We start from the raw sequence: 26,057 nt of genomic DNA on the forward strand, positions 1-26,057 counted from the left end.
CACAGTCCATCCAGTCGTGGCCATCATTCCAGCGCGCCCTCTGCCCCCTCCGAGCGGGGGCCCCGGAGAAGTCCCGTTTCCTCGGGGGGACCGTCCTCCGAGGGGCCGCCGTTCTGACCGGCAACGGCGATGGCGATGGCTTGGTCTTCCTGCTCTTGGTAATATTGGAGGCCTTTTCTGCGGAAGCATCCCAACTTTGTACGCAAAAGAGAAGAGGATTTGAAGCCAGCTCCATCCGTCGGAGGGTGGAACGCAAACCAGCCCCACCTTATACATGAGCAGCGTAATGAGGAGGAGGATGGCCAGTCCAAGTCCGCTTCCCGTCAAAATGATGAACTCCTTCTCGGGCAAAATCACAAACTCCACCTGTACTTGTGTCTGGCCGCAGATGCAAAATCCAAAATCCAATCCGGATCCAATCTTGATCCGTATGGTCAACGGCGGCCCAATCCCTTACCCATTTCTGGCCGGGCGTCTCCCGCCGCCCCGTGGCCCCTCCCTGCATTCGGTCCAAATATTCAGAGAGCGGCCGACTGGGGTGCCGTTTCCGTAGGTCCTACCTCTCCTCTCCGGGGATCCAGCGCGTACCGTCGCCCGTCGTAAACCACCGAGATGAGGCTCCGGAAGGACACCTGCCCCCCGTCCCCGCTGTATCTCTTCAGGAAGGCTTTGTTCTGCAAAGCCGGGGGAATGGATGTGGACGGCCCGGGCGGGAGACGCCGGGGCCGGGCCGGGGGACTTGCCTTGACCAGCTCCTCCAGATCTCCGAAGCGGACGTCTGCGGACAGCTCGAAGCGAGTGGACGATCGCTTTTCCAGCGCCACGGGCTGGCAGGCGATGATTTGGCAGCGCTTTTCCGCAGAGCAGTACTTGGCAGAGACCCCAAAGGGACACTTTAGACCGTCCGTTCCCACGGGATTTTTGGACTCACCTCGGAATCCACCGTCGGACGGCTCCGGCATCGGGTCTTGTTCTTGGGACAGAGACGAGATGGGAGTCGGGCGGTGTGGGGCTGGCCGTTTAGCCGAGGGGGGGGTCTGACTTACCTCCCGGACGGAGACTCCGTAAGCCGTCACTTGAAAGCCGTGGCGCAGTCGAGTGGGCAAGAGCACGGACACGTTGGCCGCAAAGGTCTTCCGGCCGGGGTTGTCCACCTGGCCGGGGACAGGCGTTTCCCACCTTTTGGTTGGAGGACTGCCAGGGGACGGACGCTGCTCACCTTGAGCTCACTCCAGCTCACCTGGTAAACGAGGGAGAGTCTTTTGCCGCCTCTGTCACCCTCCGTGAACTTGATGTAACTGCTGCTCTCCTCTCTCCTGATAACCACAGACGGACGTCCCAAACGGAGGGCCTTTGCTCTCAACGCCGCGTCGGTCGGCACGGCGGCGGCACGGCGGCGGCACGGCGGCGGCACGGCGGCGGCACGGCGGCGCTTACACCGTAATGGCCATTTTGATTTCAAATTGCACCGGCAGCGTCTTGGTCGTGACGGACCTGCTGGAGTTGTTGTTGTCGCTGTGGAGAGAAAAAAAGCGTCCTAGGGGAGTCCGTGGACGGGCCGGCAGAACGGATAAGCCCCTCCCCCCGAGCCAACCCACCCACCCACCTCTCGGCGCCGACGCTCACGCTGACCGTGTGGTTCCACGGGTAGTCGGCCAGCACGTAGAAGTAGCTTTGAAATGTCGCCGTCTTCCAAAATGAGCGCAAAGACATGGACCGCTTACTCGTTTGCATTGGACGGACGGACGGACGGACGGGCGTGTGCGGATCGGTGAGCGGGGCTTGTTGTTTTGGCTTGAAAAGTCTGGCTATGACTTTACATGCAGATACAATGACAACTTGGCATGCATTTTTGAATTTCCCAACAAAAAAAAATCATACATAAATACTGACTGGGAGTGTTTTTTGTGTGTGGGTGTCATTTCAGTCTGTGACTAACTTTGACTTTTGTGTCCAGATCCCTCATCCATTTTCACACTGACCTTGGACGCCCGGTAGACGGGGAGGCTGAGAGCGCAAACCGTTCGGTCCGTCACTCCTTCCAGGTCATCGCACTTGAGGAGCGACGAGGTGGTCTGCGGGGAGGGGGGCGCGGCTAGGGTTAGGCGCCACGGAAAAGCTCCACGGCGCTCTTCAACGACCTTTGGCTCCAGCTGCCGTATCCGGGCCAGGGAGAGGCCCGCCGGGTAAGCCATGGTCACGCTGCTGTTGTACGAATCGTCGCCGCCGTTGGCCACGCTGAAGATGGCCTCAAAGTAGGTATCTTCGGCCACCACCAACGTGGCTTCCCTAAAAGATACGGATTGTGCTCGCAAAGACAAAAAAAAAATCCATTCCGCCATAGATAGTAGACTCAAGGGGGCGGGGTTTGGGTCGCCGTGGGTGGAGGGAGGGAGGGAGGGATGGAGGGAGGGAGTTTGGGAGGGAGGGAGGTTTGGAGGGAGGGAGTTTGGGAGGGAGGGAGGCAGCGTTTTGCTCCCAGCCAATCCGCCACACACGCAATTCCACCGGCACTCAAATGAGAAGCAGCTGTGGGCAATCCACTGATTGGACGCACCACCTGGCACTTTGCCGGAAAGCTTTCCTCATTTACGGCTGGCAGGGAAAAGCTTCACTCCAACTCCCAGTCAGTGGAATACTCTGCCCGGCCGGCTCCAAACGCACTCGTGTTGGAAAGTGAATTTACAAACGGGCGCCGGCCCTCCACTCACGTGAAATTCAAGTCCACTCGGAGTTCGGCCACGCACGTGTCGTTCTTTCGACAGCGCTTTTCGAAAGGGACCTGTCACGGGGAGACGGCCGACCGAGAGTCAGCGGTGGCCCCGCCGCCAAAAGGCCACCGGCGGCCGGACGCTCCCCACCTCTGCCACGGCGTGCGTTTTGCCGTCTTGGTTGAGGACGGCCTTGCCGCCGCCGCCGCCGTCCACCTGGGAGAAGTTCAATCTGACGCTGATGGGCGACAGTGTGTCTTTCACGCATTTCTACCAGGTGGAGGAGAAGAATTTGTCGGCTCGCACGCCACCAGAGCGTCGGACGGGCTCTTCCTACCAACAAGTAGAGGGAGTGCGAGAAGCATCGATCCCCGGCCGGAAGTTCCTCGGAGAAAAGCACACTCCTCCGTTTCCCTTGGCCGCGGCGGAAGAAAGCTCGCTGCGACGGTCTCACGTGATCCACGGTGAGCGCGTAGGACACGTTGAGTGCCAAATCCTGGGCCCCTGCGCCCAAGGCCCTTTATTCTCCAGAACCGCCGCAAATTGGAGCGCTCAAAGCGGCCGTGATGGGCCTCACCCGTTTGACTCTTGGTGATTTCCAGCAATCGGAAGCAGACGGCCAAGCGGAGCACGGGCGGAGCGCCGTCGGCGTCGGCCCGACAGTCCAGTTGGTCCACGGCGATCTCCGCGGGCTGAAAGGACATCCGAGCCGCCACGTCCACCACGGGCCTGGACCTGGAAAAGCAAGCCCACGGCACGGAATAGCAGCCGGCGCCGGCGCCGCCGCCGCACGTTGGCATTCCCGAAAAGGGAGCGGCCTTAAACCTCAAAAGCACGACGGCTCCGCGAGCTCCGACCGCCACGTCCGGTAGCGCCGGCCCGCCGAGGTCCGACCATCCGTGGACGGCCTGTCCGAAGAATCTGACGGCGTCCGTGACGTCCCGTCCGGCGATTCTCTGCAACGGCGGACACGCGGCTGTCTGGCTGTGGACCCGGCGGCGTCGGCGACAATCACCTGGCCGCAGAGCCCGCGGATCCCCCGCCGTCTGTGACCAAAGTAGATGTAGACGGCCCCCGCCCGGTCGTCCTCCAGGGGGGCCCCCACCGCCACGTCACGCAGCCCGTCTCCGTTGAGATCGGGCAGACTGGCCACGCTGGCGCCGAACCTCCCCGTGGACCGGTGCGTCACGGTCCCGACGCTTTTCAGCGACCTCTGCGGAGGGATGGCGAGCGCGGCGGTTTTTGGAATCTGTAAGTGGCCGCTACGGAGCGAGGCCACGCTTTTGGGCGGCTGAGCTGGCCTGCCGGGTGAGCGCGTAGACGTAGATCCGCCCCTCGGACTTTTCCCGGGCGCGGTAATAGAGCGGCGCTCCCACCAGGAGAAAATCGCTGTTTTGGTCCGAGTCCACGTCCACGCTGCAGAGCTCCGCTCCAAAGTAGGAGCCGATCTGAAGTGACGGGACGACCAAAGTCACGGATGGGCCGAGGGGCACTCCCGCCTCAACCCCCCCCCTCCGCTCCACTCACCTGCTCTCCATTCAGCCTCTGGGTGACGTCCCAGCGACTCCCGTTGGGCGCAAAGAGCACCACTTGTCCCACGTGCCGATATCGCGGCGCGCCCGCAAAGTAGAGAGGAACCTGCTCCACCTCTCCGACGGCCACGGAATATCCTGGCGGAAGGGTCCAAAGCGGGAATTCTTATTCACGCTCATTTGTAGGAAAAAGGGAAGAAAGAAGTAAAGAAGGGACGGATACCCATGTAAGAGTCCATGTGCATTTGTGAATCTTCAATCTGGCTCTCCACTTGGTGGCGCCGCTGGTAGAGAGCGCCGCGCCAGCCGTTGGCGCCCACGGAACCCAGAATGAGGGTGTCCTGCGGGGGAGTGTCGGAGTGGTCCTATGACCTTTGACCTCGAGGTGGAAAAGGTGAAAGCGCGCCCGGCCCTCTCACCCACCCGGTGGAAGGCGGCGGCCAATCCCCTCTGCGACATCTGGTCGGTCAATTCTTGGGCCCGAGCCACTTTATCGTCGCCTTCGATTTGAAAGATGTGGCGTTCAAAGTTTTGCAGCAAGCCGGCCAGTCCCGTGTAATTGTCGATTTTAAAAACGTATTTCTCCTTGGGTTCCGAGGCAAAGATGTCCACCTGGGTCAGATTTTCTTTTCTCACCTGAAAGGAGCACCAAAATGGGGGGAGGGGGAGTTGGGGAAAGTTCTGGAAATCCTGGGAAAAAATTCTTTTGGCCGGACTGCCTTCCCAAAGCCACGCCTCTCTCTCACCCCGATCACAAATCGAATGATGCGTTGGCGCCGGTAGGTCTCCAGAATCATGTCGGCGTCGTCCTCGCTGTCGCTGGGATCTCCGTCGGTGATCAGGACCAGAACTTGAGTGGCGCCGGCTCTGGCGCCCGCGCTTTTGTTCCTGAAAAGGTTGACCCTGCGTAGGGGTGGGGGGTGGGGCGGGGTCAAAAGTCCGGCCCGGCCGGGGCGGAGACGGACGCGCCAGCCACGCGTGGCTCACCATACAAATTCCAGGGCTTGGTACGTGTTGGTGAGGTTGGTCAGGTGGACTTCGTCTCGCAGCTTCCGACGGGCCCTTCCCTCCACGTGATCTCTAAAGTCGAACACGGTCCTGTGGACGGAGGCGAACTGGACGGCGGCAAACTGAAAGGAGAGCAGCGCGCCGTCGCCAACCGGGTCTCGGGAAGCCCACAGGTCGGCCCCTCCCCAATGGCTGACCTGGATGGACGTGTTTCCCAGTCTGTCCATCATATCCACTATGAAGTCTTTGTTTTTCTCAAATTCGTCCTCCCGCATGCTGGACGAGCCGTCGAAGAGGAAAACCAGGTCTACCGTCTTCTTTCGGCATTCTACGGGTGGAGCGTCACGGGTCGGCCGGATGACCCGGTCGAAAGGGCGGAATGGGCCGCTTCCCACCGTTTACCTCGAAAAAGCGGTTTGAAAGAGGACAGCTCCCGGAGATCCTCCGTCACGTTGTAGCACACGCTGTTCAGGTGGGCGTTGCCGTAACACTGCTGAACCACGTGGGGGCTGCAAAACTACGGCGCCGGGGACGGGGACGGGGGGGGGGGACAAAAGTCGGCGCCGGGGACGGGGGGGGGGACAAAAATCGGCGCCGGGGACGGGGGGGGGGGGGGGGGGGGGGACAAAAGTCGGCGCCGGGGACGGGGGGGACAAAAGTTAGCGTTTGTCGTCGCGAGTTCCGAACAGACACGCCACCGAGGTTTAGTATTTTCCTTACGGTGAATTGGGAGTTGACCAGATCTTCTCCTATGGACAGTCCCAAGTGCTTGACTTGGAATCCTTTGTCTTTGTCAAATGGGTGTCCTGCACAAAATCAAAGTGCAATCATTCCATCTAGGCAAGGGGCGCTCTTCCATGATAGCACCGTCAAATAGCACAAAACGCCAAAGGATTGACAAACTGGCACCGACGTAACAAATATTTCAAGGGCCATTCGGCTGTCAAAAGTCCGACTCTTTCAAGGGCCCTTGAAGGCACCTTCGCCGAGCGAGCGAGCGAACGGCCTTCTGCTGCCTGCCCTGCCCTGTTCGTTCGTTCGTGTGACCGGCGGAGGGCGCTCAAGGGTTCCCTCTGAATTGAACCTGTAGCGTGGGAGACGAGGAAGAAGACGACGGACCAGACATGGCTTCCGGAGTTTGGTCAATGAACAGCGGGACGCAATGGCCAAAGACTTTTGGCTCATTTGGGACGAGAAAGTATCGATTGAGCGAATACCTTGCGCTCCCGGGGTGAAACAGCGGGGAGGCTGACTGCCATCAGCTCTGCACACCGTCCCGGAGCCGTTATTGTGGAGAGGCGCCGTCACCAGAATTCTGCGGAAGAGAGCGGCGCCCGCCCATTTGTACTGGAGTTGGATGGATGGATGGATGGACGGGGGCAAATGCTAGTCCAAGCCTAGCGTAAGAAAGCCGCCGTGGCAGCACGCACCCCTTGTTGTCTCCGGACCTGTATTGGAGCACTTTGTAGCCAAAGAAAGCTTTTGGGTCTCCCGGGTAAACTTTGGCATTGGCCGTGTCCACGTTGAATGCCCACGAGCGGCGGACGGCTGCCGTCGGTTGCGGGTGGAGGAGAACCGAGAGCACATCAGACAAAAACACCGTGGCCATCCATCCATCACCTGACCCCACTTTGTTTCTCGCCCCCCACCCCAATTCCCAAAAAGGACAACATTTGCATGACATCCATCACCCCCACCCCTCCCCCGCCTTCCATATTCTTTTCCCCTGAAACGAGTCCCCAACCCTGAAAGCGGGCACGTTTTGCATTGAATATCGGGCCAAATACGTGGGCGGTGTGGGAACACTCTGTCCAAATCTTCTTTAGCTTCTTTCTGACCCCAGAAAAGTATGGTTTGAGCGAGTTACCCCTGAAATGTGGACCCTTTTTCCCCATTGGACGCACGGCGGCCAAATGTCTGGGAAAGACGCGTACTCACCGGCCAGCGGCAAAAGTAGAAGGAGACCAAAGCCCAGAGGCATTTTACCCGTGGCGCTCGTCGCGGCTCTGAGAAAAGAAAGGCTTCCGGCCGCGAGGCGTTTCCTTAACACGTTTGTGTTGTGACACATTGCCCGGAGAAAGAAAAAAAACAACCTTTTTTTAACCCCTCTCGTTTCCTCTTTTTGGCCAATCCCCCTCCCACCTTTCTTTCAGCCAATCGGCCCCTCCGGCTACAATCTGCAAATGGACCATTGCGCGTGCGTTGGTGGTGGCCCATCGCTCCGAAATGAGGGCCCCCCCCCCACCCCTCCCCCCAGTCACTGACAAGCGGCTTCTTTTCTCCTTTTTGTCTAGAAATGCAACAAGGGATCCCGTCCCATACGAGCACGTTCCACCAGATCAAGCAGGGCCAGCCTCAAACTGGTGCCGTTACAAGGTAAGAAGACTGCAGCGCGTACGACTCCTAGAAATGCCTGCACTTGACGGACACTTGCGGGTGACGGGCTGTCGGTGACACTTTTACCAGTCGGCCTTTCCGTGACCTCTTGGCTAATGGCCCTTCCTCTTTTGCCCCTTTCACAGCGGAAAGTAAGAAAGAGCGAGTCGGAAGAGGGCGCTCCGTCCCCCGAAAGACACCGCCGCCGCCACACTTTCCGTTCCCAGAGGCCCGAGGCGCGTAGCGGAAGTGGCTTTTTGTACCGAGGCGGGGTTTGGCGCCAGCGTGACAATGTCAAAAGTTGAAGCTCGTCCGAGGCCCCGAAAATCCTCCTTTCTTTTCACCCGGCGTGACAGGACCGCAACCACTACGTTAGCGTGGGCCCATCCGGCCAAAACCAAAGGCGCTCGTCCACCCAAATGGATTTGGCCGTACGACCTCGCCCAATTGGCTTATTCGTTCCAAATCCGGATGAAGCCATCTCGAGCCGTGTTTTTTGGAAGCCATGACCGGCTGCACTTCCGCTAGTTGGAAGCGTGCAACCGACAAAACTCAGCGAGAGACGCGCATGCTAATAATGGCCCACTGGACGCAAGCTTTATGTTGATTGAATCACACGAGGCAAGCCGTTTGAGCGCGTGTTTATTTCATCATCAAAGTTCACGGAGCAAGCCGCTGAGCGCGTTTCGAACAATGAGCCTCATTTGCGGCTGGGTTTCAAAAGATAGACAAATATTCTCTAACAAGCAAAAGACGAGGCGGGAGAGAGGCGGGGAGGCAGGCGGCGGTTGCGTTCAGGCTGGGGGTCAGCGGCGCAGGAACCAGATCTCGTTGCGTCGGCGCGGGACGCCCGGGTTCTCGTAGACGGCCACCATGTAGAGGTCGGGGCGCAGGCTCTGCGCCGCCGCCGGGCCCAGCATCTCCCGCAGGAGGTCGGCGTGCCCCGTCACCGTCTCCTCGGTGGTGGTCCCGAAGAAGGGCCTGCGTGGTAGCGCCCGTGAGCCACGCCTTACCCCCTTCAAAGTAATCATAAGCCCACCCCCCACACCCCCCATATAATCATTTGGTTTCATTCCCTACCCGGCCACCGCGGTGAAGGCGTCTCGGTGAGTCACCACCACGTCGGGGTCGCTGGGCTGCGGCGGCGCCTCCTGATGGCCGGCGGGCAGGTAGAAGGCGGTCATTACGCTCTTGTCCAACCTGCGGCCGTCCGACGACACCGTCACCGTGCTCACCACCGGGACCGTCATGCCCAAGTGGTGACCTGCCAAGAAGAAGAAGAAAAAGGAAAAGGTGGCCAAATTTGAGTAGTGCTGGTGGTGGCGGCGGCCATGAAGGTTTTAGGGGCTCGCCCTGACTCGCGCTCCCGTGTGTGTGTGTGTGTGTGTGTGCGTGCCAACCATGCGAGTTCTCCTTGCAGATGAATCTCATCAGCTTCATGAAACTCTGGGAGATGCTCTGCTCGTAAAACTCCTCGGCGTAACTGACGCACGCCCACTTGCCCGCCGGGTACGAGCGCTCCTCCCACATCAGCTCGCCCATCTGCCGCGGACGACGCCGGCCAGGGTCAGGGGGGAGGCGGCCCGGCTCCGACGCCGGCCAGCGTCAGAGGGGAGGCGGCCCGGCTCACCTTCTCCTGGCGAGAGAGCGGCACGAAGGGGACGGGCTCCCTCTGCTGGTTATTGTGCGCCATTTCGTGGATGGGGCCTCTCATTTCTAGCCCCAAACAACAAGAAGAAGAAGAAGAAAAAGCCAGTTTCCCCTCATCAATTTCAGGTAGGCAGGCAGGCAGGCACTTGTACTTTAGGCGAGCGACATTTGTGAGTGTCATTTTTCTGACCCGCTGGCACCGAGACCTGATGCGTTCGGCCCACGGCCCGCCAATGAGCGAGCAGGCCATCCTCCGCTTCCTCCTCCTCCTCCATTGGCTGAGCCTCCTCGGCGTCGACATCCTCGTCTTCGTCCAATCCCTCCAGGTCGTCCAAGGAAATCAACGCCATGTCGTTCGCTTATCGTCACCGACTACCTGAGGCCGAGAGGACGACGGAGAGTGGTGACGTCAGTCCCCCCTCCTCCCCCAATCGAGGTCGAAGGCGGAGGCTAGCGCGTAGCTCGACGTCGCGACGAGCTGCGTTTGGCGAGGAGGCTCCACAGCACGCCATGCCACGCCACGCCACGCCCTTAGCATAATTAACAGGCTTAGCTTCGCGCGCGCCCGTTTACCTGTGCTGTCCCCCGTACGCACGCACGCACGCGCGCGCTCGTTCTGCTCCAAGGTGTACACGGAAAATGAGCGAGCGACTTGACGCTTGTCCGTCAGCCGGAAAAGCAATCGCCCGCACTTCCGCTAGCTTCAAAATAAGAGTAGGAGTGCGGCATTTCCTCGGGGAAATTGGCTGCTTGTTGGAGCTCTGACGATGATTTTGCTTCCAACCAGCAGAAGCCGATATCTAAACATTCGCGGCATAGAATGATAGAGCGAGCAAAACGTCGACGACAGGTCAGGCTTTGCTAAAGCCAACGAGCTCATGGGTAAGTTGGAAGTTGTGCTGTACCCATAGCTTTTTGTTTTGACACACACACGTGTATATAAATACACGCACATTCATTGATATATAAATGTATGTGTATATATATATATATACAGACACACATATTTGTAAACTTGAAAGAGCAGGCCTGGCTAGGCCTTTCAAATTTCATGGGCCCCCTGAACCATGACGGAACGGTCGCCCAGGCAGGGGAGGAGGCGGAGCCGAGCGACCTCCGCTCCGCTCCGCCTCCTCCCCTGCCTGCCAGGGCCAACGGTCGCTGTGGAAACAAGAGGATGCCTTGGAGAAGGCGTTTGAGGCTTTTTTTCCCCCATCCTCCTCATTTGAAGTCTCCCACGGTCCGCGTGTCCTTTCATCGGCGCTAACGAGCGCAGGTGACGGCGGGGTGTCGCTTCGCCTCGCCGTCACCCTGCGCGTGCCAGCTTTTGGCTCCCGCGGTGCCAGCGGGAGGCGGCGCCCACGCCCGCTTTCAAGCCGCCGCTCTCATTAGACAGCTCGTTAGCGTCCCATTTCCACGGGTCCGGGCCACTCGGGGGCGAGGATGACCTTTGACCTCCGGCTACCCTAAACGCCGCGCCGTGACGGTCGATGAGCCGGCGTCCCGGGCCTCCGGTCGATAAGCTCCCGACGGAGGGGGTCGTGGGAAACGGCCCCCCCCCTCCCGCTGTATCGATGCCCGGCGCTATTTTGCGCGCACATCTGCTAGCCGCTAGCCTCCGACGTAGGACGAAAGGAGCGCGTGGTCATCAAAAATGTTTTGACGTTGTGCGCACTGTAAGGTGGGCCAGCCCCCGTTTTTTGAACGGAGGAGGAGGAAAAAGCTGACTGTATTTCTTGTGGTGGGCCTTGTTTGCGTGTGGCCAGCCGGGAATGGACGGGGGAGGGGGGGGGGGGCGGAGTCCTGTTACAGGAAGCGGCAGCAGCAGCAGCAGTGACTTTGATGAATTATTGATGGAGCTAATGGATGCTTTCTATTTTCTTTCTCTTTTTTTTTTTCTTTGCCTGCCTGCCTCAACCACCTGAAAAGTCCCAGGAGAGCCAAAGGCAGTCACGTGAGGCCACCACGTACGTCCACGTACGTCCACGTACGTCCACGTACGTCCACGCGTTTGGCGCAAGAGGCCGCTTTTAATTTGGCGGAAGTTCCGGCTCTGGTCAACTGGCGCGGGCGCGCGCATTCTCTCCCTCTCTCTCACTCTCTCTCTCTTGCTCTCACTCCCTCCTCACTCTCGCTGTTTTGGCTTTCTGCCTACGGAGCGCGTTCCCGAGGGCCGACTGCGGCGCGGCAGCCGGAGCGAGATGGCAGCAGCGGGACGCCATGGCCGCTGAGAAGAAAAGGATCGGCGCGCGCGCCGGCGTGGTCGGCAGTGGCGGCAGTGGCAGCGGCGGCGGCGACGCCCTAAGCGAGATGCGGGCGCGTCCGCGAGCCTCCTTCTCCCTGTCTTTCTCCTCCTCGTCTGCGGCGGCGCCGCCGTCGTCCTCGCCGCCGCATGGCTCCCTCTCCTCCCGGGCGGCGTCGGGGGCCAGCCTGGCCCTGAGCGCGCTTTCGCTGCTGCTGCTGGCCACGGCCATCGGCAGCGACCACTGGTACGAGACGGACACGCGACGCCACCGGGACAACTGCGAGCGTCAGGGCGCCGACTCCAACGGGCAGCAGAACCGCGACATGCCCATCTACCACCTGCCGCTGCTGGACACGGGCGCGCGCGACGTGGCGCTGATGAAGCCCGTGCACGTGGGCAGCCGCGAGGACGAGCTGCTGGAGAACTGGCGCGCCATCCTGGGCATGGGCATCCTGGAGACGGAGTGCGGACGCCCGCTCTTCTCCACGCACGCCGGCCTGTGGAGGAAGTGCTACTTTGCCGGCCTGGACCCGGACATCGACAAGCTGGTGGACAGAGGTAGGGGAAAGAAAAAAACACAACAAGAAAAAATGCGTGCACGTGATTGGCTCCGACGGTGGTCCCGGACGCTCACCCGCCCGACTCCACGTCGCTCAGGTATCGCGGAGCGCTGCACGGCCGTCAAGTATCACTTTTCGCAGCCCATCCGATTGAGGAACATCCCCCTCAACCTCACCAGAAGCATACAGCAAGACGAATGGCACCTGCTACGTGAGTCTCTTGCATATTGACAGGCTTGCCACGACGCACGCGGTGGTGCTCTCTCTCTCTTTCTCTCTATCTCTCTATCTCTCTACATCTAGTATTCCGTACTTCTCTTCTGTCAGACCTGCGACGCATCACGGCCGGCTTTTTGGGCATGGCCGCCGCCGTCCTGCTGTGCGGGAGCATCGTCACCGGCGTGGGTTTCTTCTGGGAGGGAAGCCTGACCAGACACGTGGCGGGTCTCCTCTTCTTCATGGCAGGTGTGCGACGGGGGCGCCGTGGACGTACGCTGGGCGCGTCCCCTCCCCGAGCGTCTTTTGAGCGTGCCTCTCACGACCACTGTGTCTTTTTCCGCTCCCTCAGGAATTTTCTGCGCCATTTCGCTGTGCACCTACGCCTCCAGCGTGACCTACGACCTCTCCAGGAAGCCCCCCTTCATCTACGGCCTCCCCGACGACGTGGACCACGGCTACGGCTGGTCGGTGGGGCTGGCGTGGGCCAGCCTGTCCCTCAGCGTGGCGTGCGGCTGCCTGGGGGCCGCCTTCCCCCTGCCCGGCCTCTCGGGGCGCCGGCGCGACAAAGCCGCCGTTGCCGCCGGCGTCTCGGCCGTCTGAGCCGGGGCCCCGGTCGGGGGCCCCGGTCGGGGGCCCCGGTTCAGACGGCCTCCCGCGCCCAGTGGTGAGGCGCCGGCACCCTTTCTGGCCTACCCCAAACCTCCCTTAAGGAGAAGCTCTTTTATAAGGAGATACGAAAGGATAAAAAAAAAAGATGGAGCAAAGCACGCAGTTGTGGAGGCCGCTAGCTTCACGCTAACTTAGAATCACAAATTCCATAGACGGGCTAACAGAATCAAAGATAGCGGGCGTGTGTCCGAGCGGTGGTCGGGATGTCACCCCATAGATCGATGAAGCACAATGTCATGTAAATCTGTCATATTACAACTATTATAACATATTTTTTTGTTCAAATGTCTGTGGCGTTTTGCCAAGAAAGATGGCCGCATAGATGGCTTCAGGCCAAATAACCGGCTTGTCCTCGGCGACTGCGCCATTGGATTCCCGGCCAATGGGCTTCCCATATGCTTTTGGCCACTATAACGAACGCTATACTTTGTCAAGCCCCGGGAGAAGGCCATGTCAATATAAGCTAGTTGTGGCTTAGATGTAAAGTCGACACGTTGCATTCCATGGAACATTACCACCCCCAAGATGGCCGCCCCAGATGCATTTTGGTGTAGAGGACACATCATTGTTTTTTATTTTCTTTGGTATATGCGCGGTAAAGGCCGGGTTTGCGGTCCACAGAGTGCAGTCCCTTGTCAGCTCACGGCGCTCATATGTACCTGCAAATCCAAAACAAAACCAGTGTACATGCTAACGCCGCCGCCGCCGCCACTTTTTGGTTCGAATGATGCCATTTTCTTTTCTCTGGTGGCCAATGTAAATCCATCCTCGGCCACGGGATGCGTTGCACTTGAATTGTATGGTGGGAAAATTCAAAAATGTCCTGTTCAAACACACTGTGCCTGCCCGCCTGCCATTTTTGTGCACTTCCCTCAGCGGGTTATTTGGAGGCCGGCCGCTCACGGAAATGTCACCCAAATCCTCATCTGGCTTTGGACAATCAATCACACAGCTCACCCACCAAAGAAATCACTCTCCAACCCATTTCAATGCCACCAGACTCTTTGTTTATTTGACAGATGTGGGCGAGGGAGGAGAGTCTTCCCGGGCGTAGAATCCTTCCAGCAGCTTCCGCATCCTGCCCAAGACCACGGGGTTGCCGCTGCCGCAGTCGCAGTCGTCCGGCCCGTACGGTGGCGTCACCAGCAGGGCGCCGGCCACCAGCAGTCCGTCGCCGCGCTCCTCCACGGGGACGCGCTGGCCCTCCAGCCAGCGGCGGAGGGCGGCTCGCCGCTCGGGGTCAGCCCGCCGCCCGGGGTCAGCCCACCGCCCGGGGTCAGCCCCGTCGCACGCCGACGCCGTGGCCGAGGAGGCAAAGAGGCGGCCCAGGCGCCGGGCCGCGGCCCTGTCCGCCTGCCGGATTTTCTCCACGCGCCGCACCGCAGCGCCCATCACCACGCAGAGGCCGTTGGGCTCGTGCTCCGTGGCGCCCAAGGTGACCAGGACCAGGCTGACAAACAAAAAGGACGGTAGAGTGAGGGGGCGGGCTTAGAGTTACACTTGCCGGCTGAACAATGCGTCGGGGAGACGTGCCGGCGTTCAGAACGAACCTGGCGGACACGGGGTCGACCGTGAGCAGCCAGCCTCCGAACACTTTCCCCGACGCCGTCACTCGCAGCTCGTTGTTGACGTAAGCGCTCCATCGCAGAGGACCCAAGCTGGGCCAGTCGTCGCAGCCGCCGCCGCTAGCCAAAGCCGGCGCGACGGCCGGCGCGACGGCCGGCGCGACGGCCGAGTCGTCTCCGGAGTAGCCACTAGCCATAGCGGCGCGTCTTCCCGCCTAAGTCCCGCCTGGGGAGAGAGGCGGCAAGCGGCTAAAGGGGGTCCTGTCGTCGACGAGCCACCGAGGTGAACAACATTCCAAAATACAGCCCCAGTTAAAGAGAAAGAAAGTGGACAAGGCGCACTATTGAACGTGCTTTGGTGCGGCGTGCCACCAATGCTAAAATATACGTTCGTGGGCGCCGTGCTTTTATTTTGAAATGCAGAAAGAGGGAAGAGGTTGGGTTGGTGCGATTCTTCCGGTTTGCCTGTCCGCGTCGCCAGAGCAGCTGCTGGCAACCTGACTGACTTGTTTGGACTTTTCGGCCCCAATAACCGCCTCAGCGACCGACCGACCGAACGACCGAACGACCGACCGACTGGATTGGACTTTCCCCGTCGGCGGACATTAGCTAACTGTCAATTAGCTAGCTGGCTCTGTGGCCGTAGCCAGCTGAAGCTGACGGAAGCTGACGGAAGGGGACTCAGTCGAGTGGACTCGTTGTGGCACTCGGCAATTATCCGGCGTCGGCTCTGGCGCTCGGACTTCCTATCAGGCATGCTGCGGAGAATGATTGTGAAGACGTCGGCTTCCCTTCTCTTGGCCATCTTGCTAAGCAACTTAGCCCTGGCGTGGTTTCAGCTCAACAAGCCTTCCGTGGCGGCAGAAGACGTGCAGAGCTGCTTCTGCCATGCAAGTCACCTTGTTTTGCACCTTGTTTTGCTCCCAATCTCCTCTCCTTTCCTCCCCATCTTTTTCTCTTCTCTTCTCCTCTTCTATTCTCTCGGGTCAGGCTTCGTTCGACCTTCTCCAAATCTCGCGTGTAGTCGCGTCACGTTTAGTTTGACAGCGTTTTCTTTGGCCTCTGCGCGATTTCACTTGAAACGAGAAGAGGGGAAAAAAGCTTCTTTTTCATCCTTTTCTTATTTTCTCTTCCTGGACGTGACGGGACGACTTGCTTGTGTACGGCGAGCGTGGTGGAAGGCGATTGGCCGAGGCCTCGCTCGCCCCGCCTCGCCGCCTTTGGCTTCTCGTCGCCATTGGCCGAAGGGAGAGGCGAGGCGGGTGAGAGGGCGGCGCTTATTCCAGCGAGGAGGCGGGGCTAAGGCTTGTCCACTTGTTAGACAGGCAGGCGCTTTAGAAGAAGGTGCTTCCAAAAAAAACAAAAAGAGGTCAAGATGTTGCGAGCTCTTTGCATCTTCTTTCCTTTGGCTACCTTCGGCGTAAGCACCTTCGGCGTAAGCACCTTCGGCGTAAGCACCTTCGGTGTATTCGCAGTCGTGCCATGGCAGGTCAGAGTTGCCGGCTCATTCCAAGGTTATTTTTTTTCCACGCGTTTCAAAAGTTTGTGTCGGCTGAGCGCTCTTTGCTTTTCGCAACATATGCTACAAACTCCAGGTCGAGCCGTCTGGGATTTTCCATGACATCTAGTCCACTTTGCCCCAGATGGCCAATGAGATTCTTTTTTTTTTTTTTTTCTCTTCATTGTTCGTCGGTTGAGCGGATGCTTTGTAAAGGCTGCCGCCAACTGGCGTAGGTAAGCGCCTGACGCGCTGTGCCTTTTTGCCGCTTTGCTGTCTTCTTGATTCCTAATGATCCTACTTTGAATCGCTCTGTGCTTTGGCTTTCGGTCCTCTGTCTAACTGGTAACTGTGCCTTTTCCCGTGCGGTCACCCTCTTGCTACTTGTCACGTAATGACGTCGTAAAGGTATCCGATCCAATTTGTCCACAGCTGACGGGCGTGCTGGACGACTGCTTCTGCGACGTGGAGAGCATCGACGTCTTCAACAACTTCAAGATATACCCTCGCATTAAGAAGCTGTCCGAGAGGGACTACTTCCGCTACTACAAGGTGGGCTCGGACGGGATGCTGGGAATCGGCCTTCCGTTGTGATTGACACGCCGCCGCCGCCGCCGCCCTCTCGCGCTCAGGTCAACCTGAAGCGAGCGTGTCCCTTCTGGCCAGACGACGGCCAATGCGCCATCAGAGACTGCCAGGTGGAGCCCTGTCCGGAGGTAGGTGAAGGGCCGCCGTCTTTGGCCCGTCTTTGGCCCGTCTTTGGCCCGTCTTTGGCCCGTCGCTGGCCCGTCTCTGGCCCGTCGCTGGCCCGTCTTTGGCCCGTCCACTCTCTCCACCGGCTGTCTTTGACGCTCACAGAGTCGAGTCCCTGAGGGCATCAAGTCGGGCAACTACAACAAGGTGAGCGGCCGAGTCGCCGCGTCTACGCTCCAGCGTTCGCCCTCTGACGCCCGGTCCCGCCCACCTGCAGTATTCGCAGGCCGCCAACCGGCCCGCCGTCCGGCCCGCCGGCCAACCCGCCGGCCAACCCGCCGGACAACCCGTCGAGTGTCAGCAGGCGCAGGAGCTGGGAGCCATCAACAACACGCTCAGGTCAGAGCCGGAGAGAGCAAGCGCCTTCCTTCTTCCTTTCGTTGTCCCTTTTTTTTCTGCCGCCGCCGCCGCCGGCCTTCCCCACGAGGGCCAGCCTTGGCAGCTGCGGCATTTCAACATTTTTTTTCTTGTTTTTGCTGTGTGTTTGCGTAGCAATCAGAGCAAAGAGGCGTTTGCAGACTGGGCCAGACACGATGACGCTCAGGATCATTTCTGCGAACCAGACGGTAAGAGCCCGACCGGACCGAGTCGAGCCCCGGCTAATGCACCCGTCCCCCCCCCCCCCCCCCCCCCCCCGCGCGGCAGACGAGTCGTCGCCGGACGCCGAGTACGTGGACCTTCAGCTCAACCCCGAGCGCTACACGGGATACAAAGGGCCGTCGGCTTGGAGGGTCTGGAACAGCATCTACGAGGAAAACTGCTTCAAGTCGGTGACGCCCCCTTCCCCCGACAGCCCCCTCTAAGCCGGACGTCCTCCCCGCTAACCTCCTCCTCCTCCTCCTCCGTCCTCCCGCGGCAGGCCCCGGTCCGTCTACCGACCTTTGAACCCTCTGGCCCCCAGCAGAGGTGAGCTCACGGCCCGCCGTCCGAGCCGTCGGAAGCCCCGGGAACCGGCGGCGGAGAGTTGCCTTCTCTTGGTCGGAAGCCAGATCCCGCAAAAAGATGGCGTCATTTTTTTCTTCTCCTTGTCTGTTTAGGCGACGACGGTGAGTTAAGTCGTGGCGGCGGGCGCTTGTCTGGATGACGCCAGCTCTCTCTGCTTCCAGGCGAGAGCTTCTACAACTGGCTGGAAGGTGAGGTCAGGAGAGGTCAGGAGAGGTCAGGAGAGGTCAGGAGAGGGGAGGTGAGCCGTCTTTTCTACCGAGCGCTCTTTCCTCTGGCCGGCAGGGTTGTGTTTGGAGAAGCGGGTTTTCTATCGGCTCATCTCGGGCCTTCACAGCAGCATCAACATCCACCTGTGCGCCGAGTACCTGTTGGAAGGTAAGGTCGCCGCGGTCCAAAGTGGACGGGCGCGTCTGACGGGCGCGTCTGACGGGCGCGACTGGCGGGCGGCACAGAGGCCTGGGGCCGGCCGGCGTGGGGACCCAACCCCGAGGAATTCCGTTCCCGCTTCGACACGGCCGAGACCAAGGGCGAGGGGGCGCGGCGCCTGAAGAACTTGTACTTCCTCTACCTGATGGAGCTGCGCGCCCTCTACAAAGTGGCGGCCTACTTTGAGCGCGCCGTGGTGGACCTTTACACGGGCAACGGCCCGGAGGACGCCGACACCAAAGAGCTGCTGCTGGAAGTCTTCCAAGAGATCAAGTGGGCGGGCCGAGAGCGCCGTCCCGGAGGCCGTCCCGGAGGACGTCCCGGAGGCCGTCCCGGAGGACGTCCCGGAGGCCGTCCCGGAGGACGTCCCCGAGGCCGTCCCGGAGGACGTCCCCGAGGCCGTCCCCGAGGCCGTCCCCGAGGCCGTCCCCGAGGCCGTCCCGGGCCGGCCTCACCTCTTTGTCGCCGCCGTCGACTCATTGGCCGTCCTCTGCCCCCTTCCAGAATGTTCCCCATGCACTTTGACGAGAAGTCCATGTTCGCCGGACGCGAGAAGGAAGCCCAGAGCCTCAAGGTAAACAAAAAGAAATGCTCGTGGAGATAAATGTGTGCCGGCCCTTTGATTCAATCAATCAGAGACAAAATGGGTGGCGCAAAAAAATGCCCATCCTTCCTTCCTTCCTTCCCACTTTGACCGGGATCCAACGGGGATCTTTTTGTGGCCGTAGGAAGAGTTCCGTCTTCACTTCAAGAACATCAGCAGGATCATGGATTGCGTGGGCTGCAGCAAATGTCGACTTTGGGGCAAGCTGCAGGTAAAAGTGCACTTTGAGGGGGGTCTCCAGCTTTGAGGAAGGGGGGCTGACACGCCGGACGTCTTCAGACTCAGGGGCTCGGCACGGCGCTGAAGATCTTGTTCTCGGAGAAGCAGATCAAGAAGCTTCCGGAGCACTCGCCCTCTAAAGGCTTCCAGCTGACGCGCCAGGAAGTGGTGGCCCTGATCAACGGATTTGCCAGGTAACGCCGTCCCACGGGCTACGTTTGGTGTTCCAGCTCGAGGCCTTTTGCCCGGGCCCAATGATACCGAGTGCGTACGATCCATTCAATTCGACGGCGCTAAAAAAAAAAAAAAAAAAAAAACGAATAGTGCCATCTCGCGGCCGCCACGGGAAAATGCGGAACAATGAGCAATTTGTCCCGTCCCAAAATGGCCGCCTTCCATCCATTGCTTCTGTTGCAGGTTGTCCACCAGCATCCATCAGCTGCACAACTTCCGCCTGCTGCTTAAAGATGGCACGTGACAGGAAGCCATTTTGGGCGCCCACTGACGCCACCGCCTTCCGCTGGGATGTCGGGCCACTTCCCGTGCGTTGCTAGATTTAGGGACTTTTTTTTTTTTTCTCTCTCTCATTTGTGTGTTTGTGCAAATAGAAGACTTGGCGGCCCAGCTGTTTTGTTCTCGTAAGGAATATTCTCTTGCGGCCGTTTTTGCGCCGCCGACCAAAGACTGGAAAGCTGCCCGCCCGGTTGACTTTTGTGGCGTGATCCCGCCCGTCCGCATTAAAGGCCGACCGGAATCAAACTCGGACTCCCGTCTTTGCGATGGGGACGACTTTGGCGCAAATCAACTTTTCAAGCTTTATTGTCGGCGCACCACAACGGTGTCGCCGTCCTCCACGTCGTAAAAAAACAGGGTCTTGAGGTCGCCGCCCATCTCGTACTCTGGCCCGACCACCTGCGGGGGCGCCAAGCGTCAGGAGAAGAAGAAGAAGAAGACGGGCGGCCGGTGGCGGCGGCCCTCACCTTGGCGCTGGTGTAGCTCAGCTTGAGGTCACCGGCGGGGACCCGCAGGATCCTGGCCAGGAGGCCCTTGACCTTGCCGATCTCCATGGTGACTGCAAACAAAGGCCGTTCGAGCCGAGGGCCGTTCGAGCCGAGGGCCGTTCGAGCCGAGGGCCGTTCGAGCCGAGGGCCGTTCGAGCCGAGGGCCGTTCGAGCCGAGGGCCGTTTGAGCCGAGGGCCGTTCGAGCAGACGGCCGGCAACGTCTCACTCACCCGGAAGCTTCTTCACCAGCGGCGGTCGAGACGTCTCGTCCGCAAACACAAAGGTGATCTCTGCAAGGGAGACATTTTGGAACAAAAAAATCTTTACAATGGATGTTGTGTGTGTGTGTGTGCTTACTCAACAGCTGATTTTTAAGAGCAAAGGGCCGAGGCTTTTTCAGCTCGCCTTCTTCCGGAGCGCCGTGCTCTGAAACACGCAAAGAAAGTCGAGCCCCCCCGAGACGCACAACCACGGCGGCGGAGAGGGACGTCCTCACTTTCCACCAGCCCGGCGTAACGGGGATGGCGACGGGCAAACTCCCGACGGGACGGGCTCCGCGCCTCGGAGCGCATCCATTCCTCTCCAAACATCTTCAGGTAGTCGCGTTCGGCGCCCCGCCGCTCCTGCGGGCTCACCTGCCACGGCCCGTCTGTTAGCAAACCCCCCCCGCCGCGGCGGCGGCCACCCGCGAGCCTTTCCCGACGTGCACCTGGCTGCCGTTGAGGACGCACAGGTGGGGCAGTTTGGCCACCAGCATCTGATTGGCCGTCTTGGGGTTGCGGTCGTCGCTGACCAGGTGGTTCCCGCGACACCAAAGCTGGCGCAGGGACGGCAGCTTGGCCAGCTCGTCCATCACGCCCCACTGAAGGGGAAAGGGACCCGTTAAAGTGGGGCGTTTCGCCGAAAACCGCCACCCTCCCCCTCCGCAAACCTCGGAGATGGCGTTGCAGTTCAAGTTGAGTTTCTCCAGCGAGGCGAACGCCGACGTCTCCGCTCCTGAGGACGGGCCAGAGAGTGGGCCCACCGCGGGGAAGGGAACGCCGGCCGCCGTACCCGCCGTACCTGCCGCCGCATCGGGGAAGCGGATGTCGGACAAGGCGGCGTCGCTCAGGATCAGGTGCTCCAGCCTGAGAACAAGCCAAGCGAGGGGGGGAGGGGGGGGTCGGCGAGGGAGCTCCTTCCGCAGTTGACGCCGTCCAAAGAGTGAGAGCTGACCTCGGCAGGTGGGCCAGGTTGAGCAGGCTGTCCTGCTCCACGGCGTTCTTGGACGCGTCCAGGCACCTGAGCTCTTCAAAGACCCCTTCGGGGGGCCTGAAGGTCAAAACGGGGACCGCAATCAGAGTCGGCGGCCCCTCGCCGACAGACCGACTTAAGGTTAGGCGTCCGCACCTGTCCAAGTGGCTGATGAGGTTGTCCTCCACGATGAGCTCCTCCAGCTTGGGCCACATGGGGGCGCACTCCAGGATCTGAAGGCAGACCCGCATAAACCAAACGGAGGTACCACCACCGACGGCAGCGGAGCGGAGCGGAGCGGGGAGGGACCCTTACCTGCGTCCACGTCAGGCGGCAGCCGATGAGAGTCAGGGCCCGGAGGTTGCCGAAAGCTCCCCGCCGCGACGCGCTCTCCGAGGGCAAACTCAGTCTGTTGAAACTGGCGGGAGAGGTCGGCCCCGGGACGGGGGAGGGGGAAAGGTCGGCCCGAGGCGGGGCGGAAAGTACGCCGGGCGAGGCAAAAAGGCCGCTCTCCGGACCAACTCTCACCTGAGCTGGAGAGCCTCCAAATGCTCCAGCTGGCGAGCCACGGCGACCACCTGGTCCCAGCTGACCAGCAGCGAAGCGCTCAGGTTCAACCAGCGCACGTCTGGATCGGGCCCATAGGAAATGGCAACGTCACAAGCGGGCCGGGAAGGAACCCCGGGACAGCCGGGAAGGAACCCCGGGACCGCCGGGAAGAATCCCCCCTTCCCCCCCACCACCACAACCCCGGCCCTCCAATGAAAGATGGTCAAGAGCACGCCAAAGATACTGGGCGTGGTCCGGAGGACGTCTCCGTCCGCTCCCGGCCCGTTCACCAGGCATTTCTCCAGCAGGACCACGGAGAGGCTTTCCAGACTGTCAAGAAAAACCCAGGATATCGGCAGGGGGTTCCCTCCCTTTCGCGCTCCCCGTCGGACGCGGCACCTGCGCTCCTTGACGTCAGTCCACTCCAGAGTTTTGCTGGAGATGTTGATCTGCTCGTCCAACGCCGCCGCCCCGTCTTCGCCGTACCTGCGCCGCACCGCCGAGAGGAAATCGGAGCCGAAGCTGGCCTTGGCCGGACGCACGAAGGAGCCGCCGCTCGGGTGCCTGGCGGGTAAGAGTGGCCGGCATCAGGCCGTCGGCCCTCGCCGGCGGCTACGGACACGCCGCGGAAATACCCGCAGGCGAAGTAGCGCACGCCTTGGTGACAGCCGTCGTGCTTCCCTCTGCTTGGGTCGTCCCACTCCACGCCCAGCCACACGCCTGTGGAGTGGAGAGGAGGCGAGGGACCCAAACCCAGGCGTCGCCACGGTGACGAAGGATGGAGGTTTTGGAAGGAGGAGACGTAGCCATCAGGGCCGCCACACACTCGTGTGGCGACCCAAAAGAGTTGGCTTTTGGTCTTTTCCAAATGCACAATAACGGGCATATCGGCCGAGCCTACCTTCGGTGGGCGGCACGGCGCCAACGAAGCGGACCGTGGCCCGGTCATCGCCACACGAAATCCGCCTCCCCAGGGCGTCCTCCGGGACTTCCGCCGCCATCCGCCTCCAACGCGCGTCTCCAATCTGGCAAGCTGGGGACGGCCAACATGCTAACATTGCGCCTTTTTATTCCCCTGGGGACGGCCAAAATGCTAACATTTCTCCCTTTTTTCCCCCGGTTGCGACGTTCCGCGGCACTCCGGTACGCCCCCCAAATCAACTACTTTCCCCAGATAATATTCTCCTAGTCGGACTTCAAAAGCCAGCGACGTCACTGATTCCAATGATTGAACAACAACAAACGACTCGATGGATGCATCCAAACGAAAGCTTGAAGTTGAGCGGTCAATCCGGAAGTGTGTTGCTCGACGGACTGATTTAGCGGAAGGACCGGCTTCGAGCAACTTCAGCTACAAACGTGGGTTAATGCGACTCTCGGGTCTCCTTCGTGTGGCTTTCTAGCCAGAAAAGTGCTCTTCCTCGTCCGCGCAGGAACTACAAGCCCCCGGCCAACATTTAATGGGGTATTTGTGAGACGAGTGGAGAGGAAAGATTGCCGATCGACATGAGGAAAAAAGCTCCTTCCAGGTTTGTTGACATCCTCCACCGCTGCTTAAGCTAGTTGGCCTCGGCCTGGGTGGGAATCGGACCCCACGTCGAGGACAACACGCTGACACTTGTATCGCACGCGTGTTCTCCTATTGCACGTCATGGCTTTATTCGTCGTCTCGAATGGGAAAAGATAGCGCTCGCGGTTGGGCTTATTAGCGCCGCCATGGCCGCCTTGCAGACAGGACCAGTCTTTAAGGCTAGCTCGTTCGCTCTGTTAAGGTCTCCTCACCTTATTGTTGTTTTGTTTTTGCTCCTTGTGTTTAGCGCCGAGGCTTCGTCGAGCTACTGCTTGGGCCAGGTGTCTGGAAGTCTTAGCAAGTGTGCGGCTTCTGCCTCGCTCTCGGCTTTGTTTGGCGCCTCCGCCGCGCCGCCAACGGGAAAGCTTTTCGTGCCGGTAGGGGGCGACCTCTCGCAGCCGGCCCCTCCGGTAGGGGGCGACCGCTCGCAGCCGGGCCTTCCTGTAGGGGGCAACCTCTCGCAGCCGGCCCCTCCTGTAGGGGGCGTCCTCTCGCAGCCGGCCCCTCCGGCAGGGGGCGTCCTCTCGCAGCCGGCCCCTCCGGCAGGGGGCGTCCTCTCGCAGCCGGCCCCTCCGGCAGGGGGCGTCCTCTCGCAGCCGGCCCCTCCGGCAGGGGGCGTCCTCTCGCAGCCGGCCCCTCCGGCAGGGGGCGTTCTCTCGCAGCCCCCCGCGCAGGTAAACACAAATGGAAAGGAGCTCATCGATGGTACATTCGGCCTTTCATTCTCTTCTTCCGGCCCAGCTTCAGGCCCAGTTTCCGGCCGGGCGCCACAAAAAGCCCAAGGTGAAAACGGAAGGCGAGCTGAGACTGGAGAGAAGGTGGGTGGGACGGACGCCGTCCGAGCAATGCGACCCCCCGACACCGGCTTTAGCCTCGACTCTGGCTTTGGCGCCCTCGCAGGGAACTGAGCCTGCTGACCGCCGACGAGGCCGGGCGGGCGCCGGCCCGGCGGAAGCGGGCCGTGCGGGAGGCGCAGGATGGCCCCGAGGGCCAGCGCTGGACGTCCAAACGCCGACGGCGGGAAGACAGGACGGCGTTTGTGGGGAACCTGCCTAGCGACTGCACCGAGAAGGTTGGTCCCCACCCATCCCAAAAGCGCCAGATGAAAAATTGGCCCACTTGCTTTGCGCCAGCGCGCTGTTGACTTGTGAGCAAATTGACGCTATAGAAGGGAAGCTGCGTCCTTTGCTAACAAACGGAAGGCTCATCTCCACTTTGACCTCCGTGGCCCGCAGATGCTGCTCGGGCTGTTCCGGAATGACGGCGCCGTGGAGTCCATCCGCTTCCGCTCCCTGGTAAGAAACGCGTGGCCCCACGCCCGCTTAACCGCCCGCCCGCTCGCTTGTCCCGGCCTGACGGCGTCCCGCCCGACAGGTCCGTGAAGATCTGGACGTGTCGCAGAGACTGGCCGCCGTCAAGTGAGTGACCTTCCGGCGCCGTGGGCGTGCGTGCGTGCGTGGTTCGCCCCGGCGCTCACAAGGCGCCATCTTGTGCGCGTTAGGCGGCAAGCGCGACCGTGCACCAGGAGCATCAACGCCTACGTGGTCTTCCGCAAGCCGGAAGGGGTGGTCAAAGCCATGTGCAGGTGGGTGGCCCGCTCCCCGCCCCGCCGACCGGTCCAGATGCCACGGCAGCCTTTGTCTTCCCCCAGGAACGGGACGGAGATCCAGAAGGACTACATCATCCGCGTGGACCGCGTGAGCCAAGAGGCCCAGAAAACCGTGAGTGGCCGGCTATTCCGTCGGCCCCTTTTGGCCCGCGCTTGACGCTCGGAAGTTTTGCGTCCGCAGCACGACCACAAGCGCTCCGTCTTCGTGGGCAACCTGGACTTTGGTGAGTGTTCTCGTCCGGCCTTGCCCCGTCAATGGCGGCTAATGGGTCGGCGTGTATATACCTGCGGGAAGATTTTGCCAATGTTTTGGTGATTTTTGGGGGGGGGGGGAGCGTGACGGTAGCACCCGTTTTTGGACGTAGCCCGTGTTCTGTCCGTCAGAGCTCCAAGAGTTGGCGCTGCGCCACCATTTCCAGGATTGCGGCACGGTGAAGGCGGTGCGGCTGGTGAGGGACCAACGCACGGGACTGGGCAAAGGCTTCGGTTACGTCCTCTTTGAGGTACGGCTTCCGCTCGCCACCTCTGACCCGACCTGGCCACCTCTGACCTCACGCCTCCCTCCGAACAGAGTTCGGACTCGGTCCAACTGGCCCTGAAGCTGGACGGTTCCCACCTGAAGGGTCGCGCCGTCCGGGTCCAAAGGTCCAGCAAGAAGAAGGCCGACGGAGCGCCGGCCGAAAAGAAGGCCGGCGGCCGGGCTCCCGCAAAGAAGGCTGGCGGCCGGGCTCCCGCAAAGAAGGCGACCGCCGCCGCGGTCAATGTGGAGCCGCGTCACGCCTTCAAGGGCGAGATGGCCGAGCCCACGCCAAGAGGCAAAAAGAAAACGGGCCAGAAGAAGCTAAAGAAGAGAGGGAAACGAGTGTGTTGAACGAGCGCAAAGCAAAGTTTTAGTTCCCTCCATCTCTAAGCGTCCCTCTGCTACCCACGGAAATGACTTTGTCGACTAGGCAAGTGTTTTTGTTTTCTTAGGTGGTTGTTTTTCTTCTTCTAATAAATCTAGACGTGGATAGATTTGAGAATGATTGATGACATTCCTCCATTGAATTTGAAACATTTTTGCCCGGGTGGTTTTAGGGAGCATGCTAAGGGTTTAGTCACTTTCCTTTGTTTT

General features: G+C 60.5%; 7 protein-coding genes across 15 annotated transcripts; 3 read left to right on the top strand and 4 right to left on the bottom strand.

Moving 5' to 3' along the window:
- Nucleotides 1-23: 23 nt before the first annotated feature.
- On the bottom strand, nucleotides 24-7,442 carry LOC144198240 (integrin alpha-L). Its single transcript, XM_077719152.1, has 30 exons — nucleotides 7,190-7,442; nucleotides 6,682-6,799; nucleotides 6,469-6,566; nucleotides 5,972-6,057; nucleotides 5,654-5,768; nucleotides 5,449-5,579; nucleotides 5,231-5,373; nucleotides 4,990-5,146; nucleotides 4,667-4,879; nucleotides 4,467-4,584; nucleotides 4,239-4,381; nucleotides 4,013-4,159; nucleotides 3,727-3,924; nucleotides 3,537-3,667; nucleotides 3,289-3,446; nucleotides 3,049-3,215; nucleotides 2,862-2,981; nucleotides 2,712-2,782; nucleotides 2,142-2,289; nucleotides 1,983-2,075; nucleotides 1,607-1,689; nucleotides 1,438-1,515; nucleotides 1,241-1,316; nucleotides 1,047-1,154; nucleotides 932-973; nucleotides 744-869; nucleotides 561-674; nucleotides 458-499; nucleotides 268-378; nucleotides 24-194 (listed from the first exon to the last, which is right to left on the bottom strand). Exons 1-30 carry the CDS (start codon nucleotides 7,317-7,319, stop codon nucleotides 24-26), a joined length of 3,636 nt encoding a protein of 1,211 aa, XP_077575278.1. The 5' UTR covers nucleotides 7,320-7,442.
- Nucleotides 7,443-8,252: 810 nt separating this feature from the next.
- Nucleotides 8,253-10,080, bottom strand: soul4 (heme-binding protein soul4). The gene is made up of 6 exons (XM_077718265.1): nucleotides 9,851-10,080; nucleotides 9,468-9,653; nucleotides 9,258-9,343; nucleotides 9,028-9,169; nucleotides 8,708-8,891; nucleotides 8,253-8,608 (listed from the first exon to the last, which is right to left on the bottom strand). The coding sequence occupies exons 2-6, from the start codon at nucleotides 9,625-9,627 to the stop codon at nucleotides 8,434-8,436; spliced, it is 747 nt and encodes a 248-aa protein (XP_077574391.1). The 5' UTR covers nucleotides 9,628-9,653; nucleotides 9,851-10,080; the 3' UTR covers nucleotides 8,253-8,433.
- On the top strand, nucleotides 8,710-13,806 carry tmem178a (transmembrane protein 178a). 3 transcript variants are annotated; one of them, XM_077718262.1, is made up of 6 exons: nucleotides 9,452-9,991; nucleotides 10,068-10,159; nucleotides 11,207-12,080; nucleotides 12,180-12,293; nucleotides 12,410-12,547; nucleotides 12,651-13,806. In XM_077718262.1, exons 3-6 carry the CDS (start codon nucleotides 11,498-11,500, stop codon nucleotides 12,899-12,901), a joined length of 1,086 nt encoding a protein of 361 aa, XP_077574388.1. In that variant the 5' UTR covers nucleotides 9,452-9,991; nucleotides 10,068-10,159; nucleotides 11,207-11,497; the 3' UTR covers nucleotides 12,902-13,806. The 3 variants fall into 3 exon arrangements, with proteins under 3 accessions (XP_077574389.1, XP_077574388.1, XP_077574387.1); XM_077718263.1 differs by lacking the exons at nucleotides 9,452-9,991; nucleotides 10,068-10,159 and adding an exon at nucleotides 8,710-9,403; XM_077718261.1 differs by having other exon boundaries at nucleotides 9,452-10,159.
- Nucleotides 13,807-13,954: 148 nt separating this feature from the next.
- On the bottom strand, nucleotides 13,955-15,715 carry gemin6 (gem (nuclear organelle) associated protein 6). Its single transcript, XM_077718266.1, has 2 exons — nucleotides 14,521-15,715; nucleotides 13,955-14,420 (listed from the first exon to the last, which is right to left on the bottom strand). The coding sequence occupies exons 1-2, from the start codon at nucleotides 14,730-14,732 to the stop codon at nucleotides 13,979-13,981; spliced, it is 654 nt and encodes a 217-aa protein (XP_077574392.1). The 5' UTR covers nucleotides 14,733-15,715; the 3' UTR covers nucleotides 13,955-13,978.
- On the top strand, nucleotides 14,496-19,739 carry ero1b (endoplasmic reticulum oxidoreductase 1 beta). Its single transcript, XM_077718255.1, has 16 exons — nucleotides 14,496-15,425; nucleotides 16,466-16,585; nucleotides 16,666-16,749; nucleotides 16,892-16,933; nucleotides 17,004-17,125; nucleotides 17,279-17,352; nucleotides 17,432-17,552; nucleotides 17,646-17,692; nucleotides 17,824-17,832; nucleotides 17,893-17,919; nucleotides 18,014-18,106; nucleotides 18,184-18,430; nucleotides 18,662-18,731; nucleotides 18,886-18,972; nucleotides 19,041-19,174; nucleotides 19,398-19,739. The coding sequence occupies exons 1-16, from the start codon at nucleotides 15,291-15,293 to the stop codon at nucleotides 19,456-19,458; spliced, it is 1,473 nt and encodes a 490-aa protein (XP_077574381.1). The 5' UTR covers nucleotides 14,496-15,290; the 3' UTR covers nucleotides 19,459-19,739.
- A 42-nt stretch (nucleotides 19,740-19,781) lies between these two features.
- Nucleotides 19,782-23,790, bottom strand: tbce (tubulin folding cofactor E). 5 transcript variants are annotated; one of them, XM_077718251.1, is made up of 17 exons: nucleotides 23,547-23,790; nucleotides 22,666-22,797; nucleotides 22,400-22,589; nucleotides 22,164-22,328; nucleotides 22,009-22,094; nucleotides 21,744-21,843; nucleotides 21,531-21,633; nucleotides 21,372-21,448; nucleotides 21,198-21,293; nucleotides 21,045-21,109; nucleotides 20,914-20,978; nucleotides 20,692-20,844; nucleotides 20,479-20,617; nucleotides 20,340-20,408; nucleotides 20,213-20,272; nucleotides 19,961-20,052; nucleotides 19,782-19,892 (listed from the first exon to the last, which is right to left on the bottom strand). In XM_077718251.1, exons 2-17 carry the CDS (start codon nucleotides 22,763-22,765, stop codon nucleotides 19,797-19,799), a joined length of 1,656 nt encoding a protein of 551 aa, XP_077574377.1. In that variant the 5' UTR covers nucleotides 22,766-22,797; nucleotides 23,547-23,790; the 3' UTR covers nucleotides 19,782-19,796. The 5 variants fall into 5 exon arrangements, with proteins under 5 accessions (XP_077574377.1, XP_077574380.1, XP_077574378.1 ...); XM_077718254.1 differs by having other exon boundaries at nucleotides 22,400-22,484; nucleotides 23,547-23,774; XM_077718252.1 differs by lacking the exon at nucleotides 23,547-23,790 and adding an exon at nucleotides 22,863-23,423.
- rbm34 (RNA binding motif protein 34) lies at nucleotides 22,969-25,957 on the top strand. Of its 3 annotated transcripts, XM_077718257.1 has the most exons (12): nucleotides 22,969-23,123; nucleotides 23,198-23,293; nucleotides 23,582-24,008; nucleotides 24,064-24,152; nucleotides 24,235-24,406; nucleotides 24,570-24,629; nucleotides 24,709-24,752; nucleotides 24,836-24,919; nucleotides 24,986-25,055; nucleotides 25,125-25,167; nucleotides 25,328-25,446; nucleotides 25,515-25,957. In XM_077718257.1, exons 2-12 carry the CDS (start codon nucleotides 23,271-23,273, stop codon nucleotides 25,812-25,814), a joined length of 1,431 nt encoding a protein of 476 aa, XP_077574383.1. In that variant the 5' UTR covers nucleotides 22,969-23,123; nucleotides 23,198-23,270; the 3' UTR covers nucleotides 25,815-25,957. The 3 variants fall into 3 exon arrangements, with proteins under 3 accessions (XP_077574383.1, XP_077574382.1, XP_077574385.1); XM_077718256.1 differs by having other exon boundaries at nucleotides 23,063-23,293; XM_077718259.1 differs by having other exon boundaries at nucleotides 23,063-23,293; nucleotides 24,076-24,152.
- The last annotated feature ends 100 nt before the right edge of the window (nucleotides 25,958-26,057 follow it).

The sequence above is a fragment of the Stigmatopora nigra genome, chromosome 6, assembly GCF_051989575.1.
Source record: "Stigmatopora nigra isolate UIUO_SnigA chromosome 6, RoL_Snig_1.1, whole genome shotgun sequence".
Lineage (NCBI taxonomy): Eukaryota > Metazoa > Chordata > Actinopteri > Syngnathiformes > Syngnathidae > Stigmatopora > Stigmatopora nigra.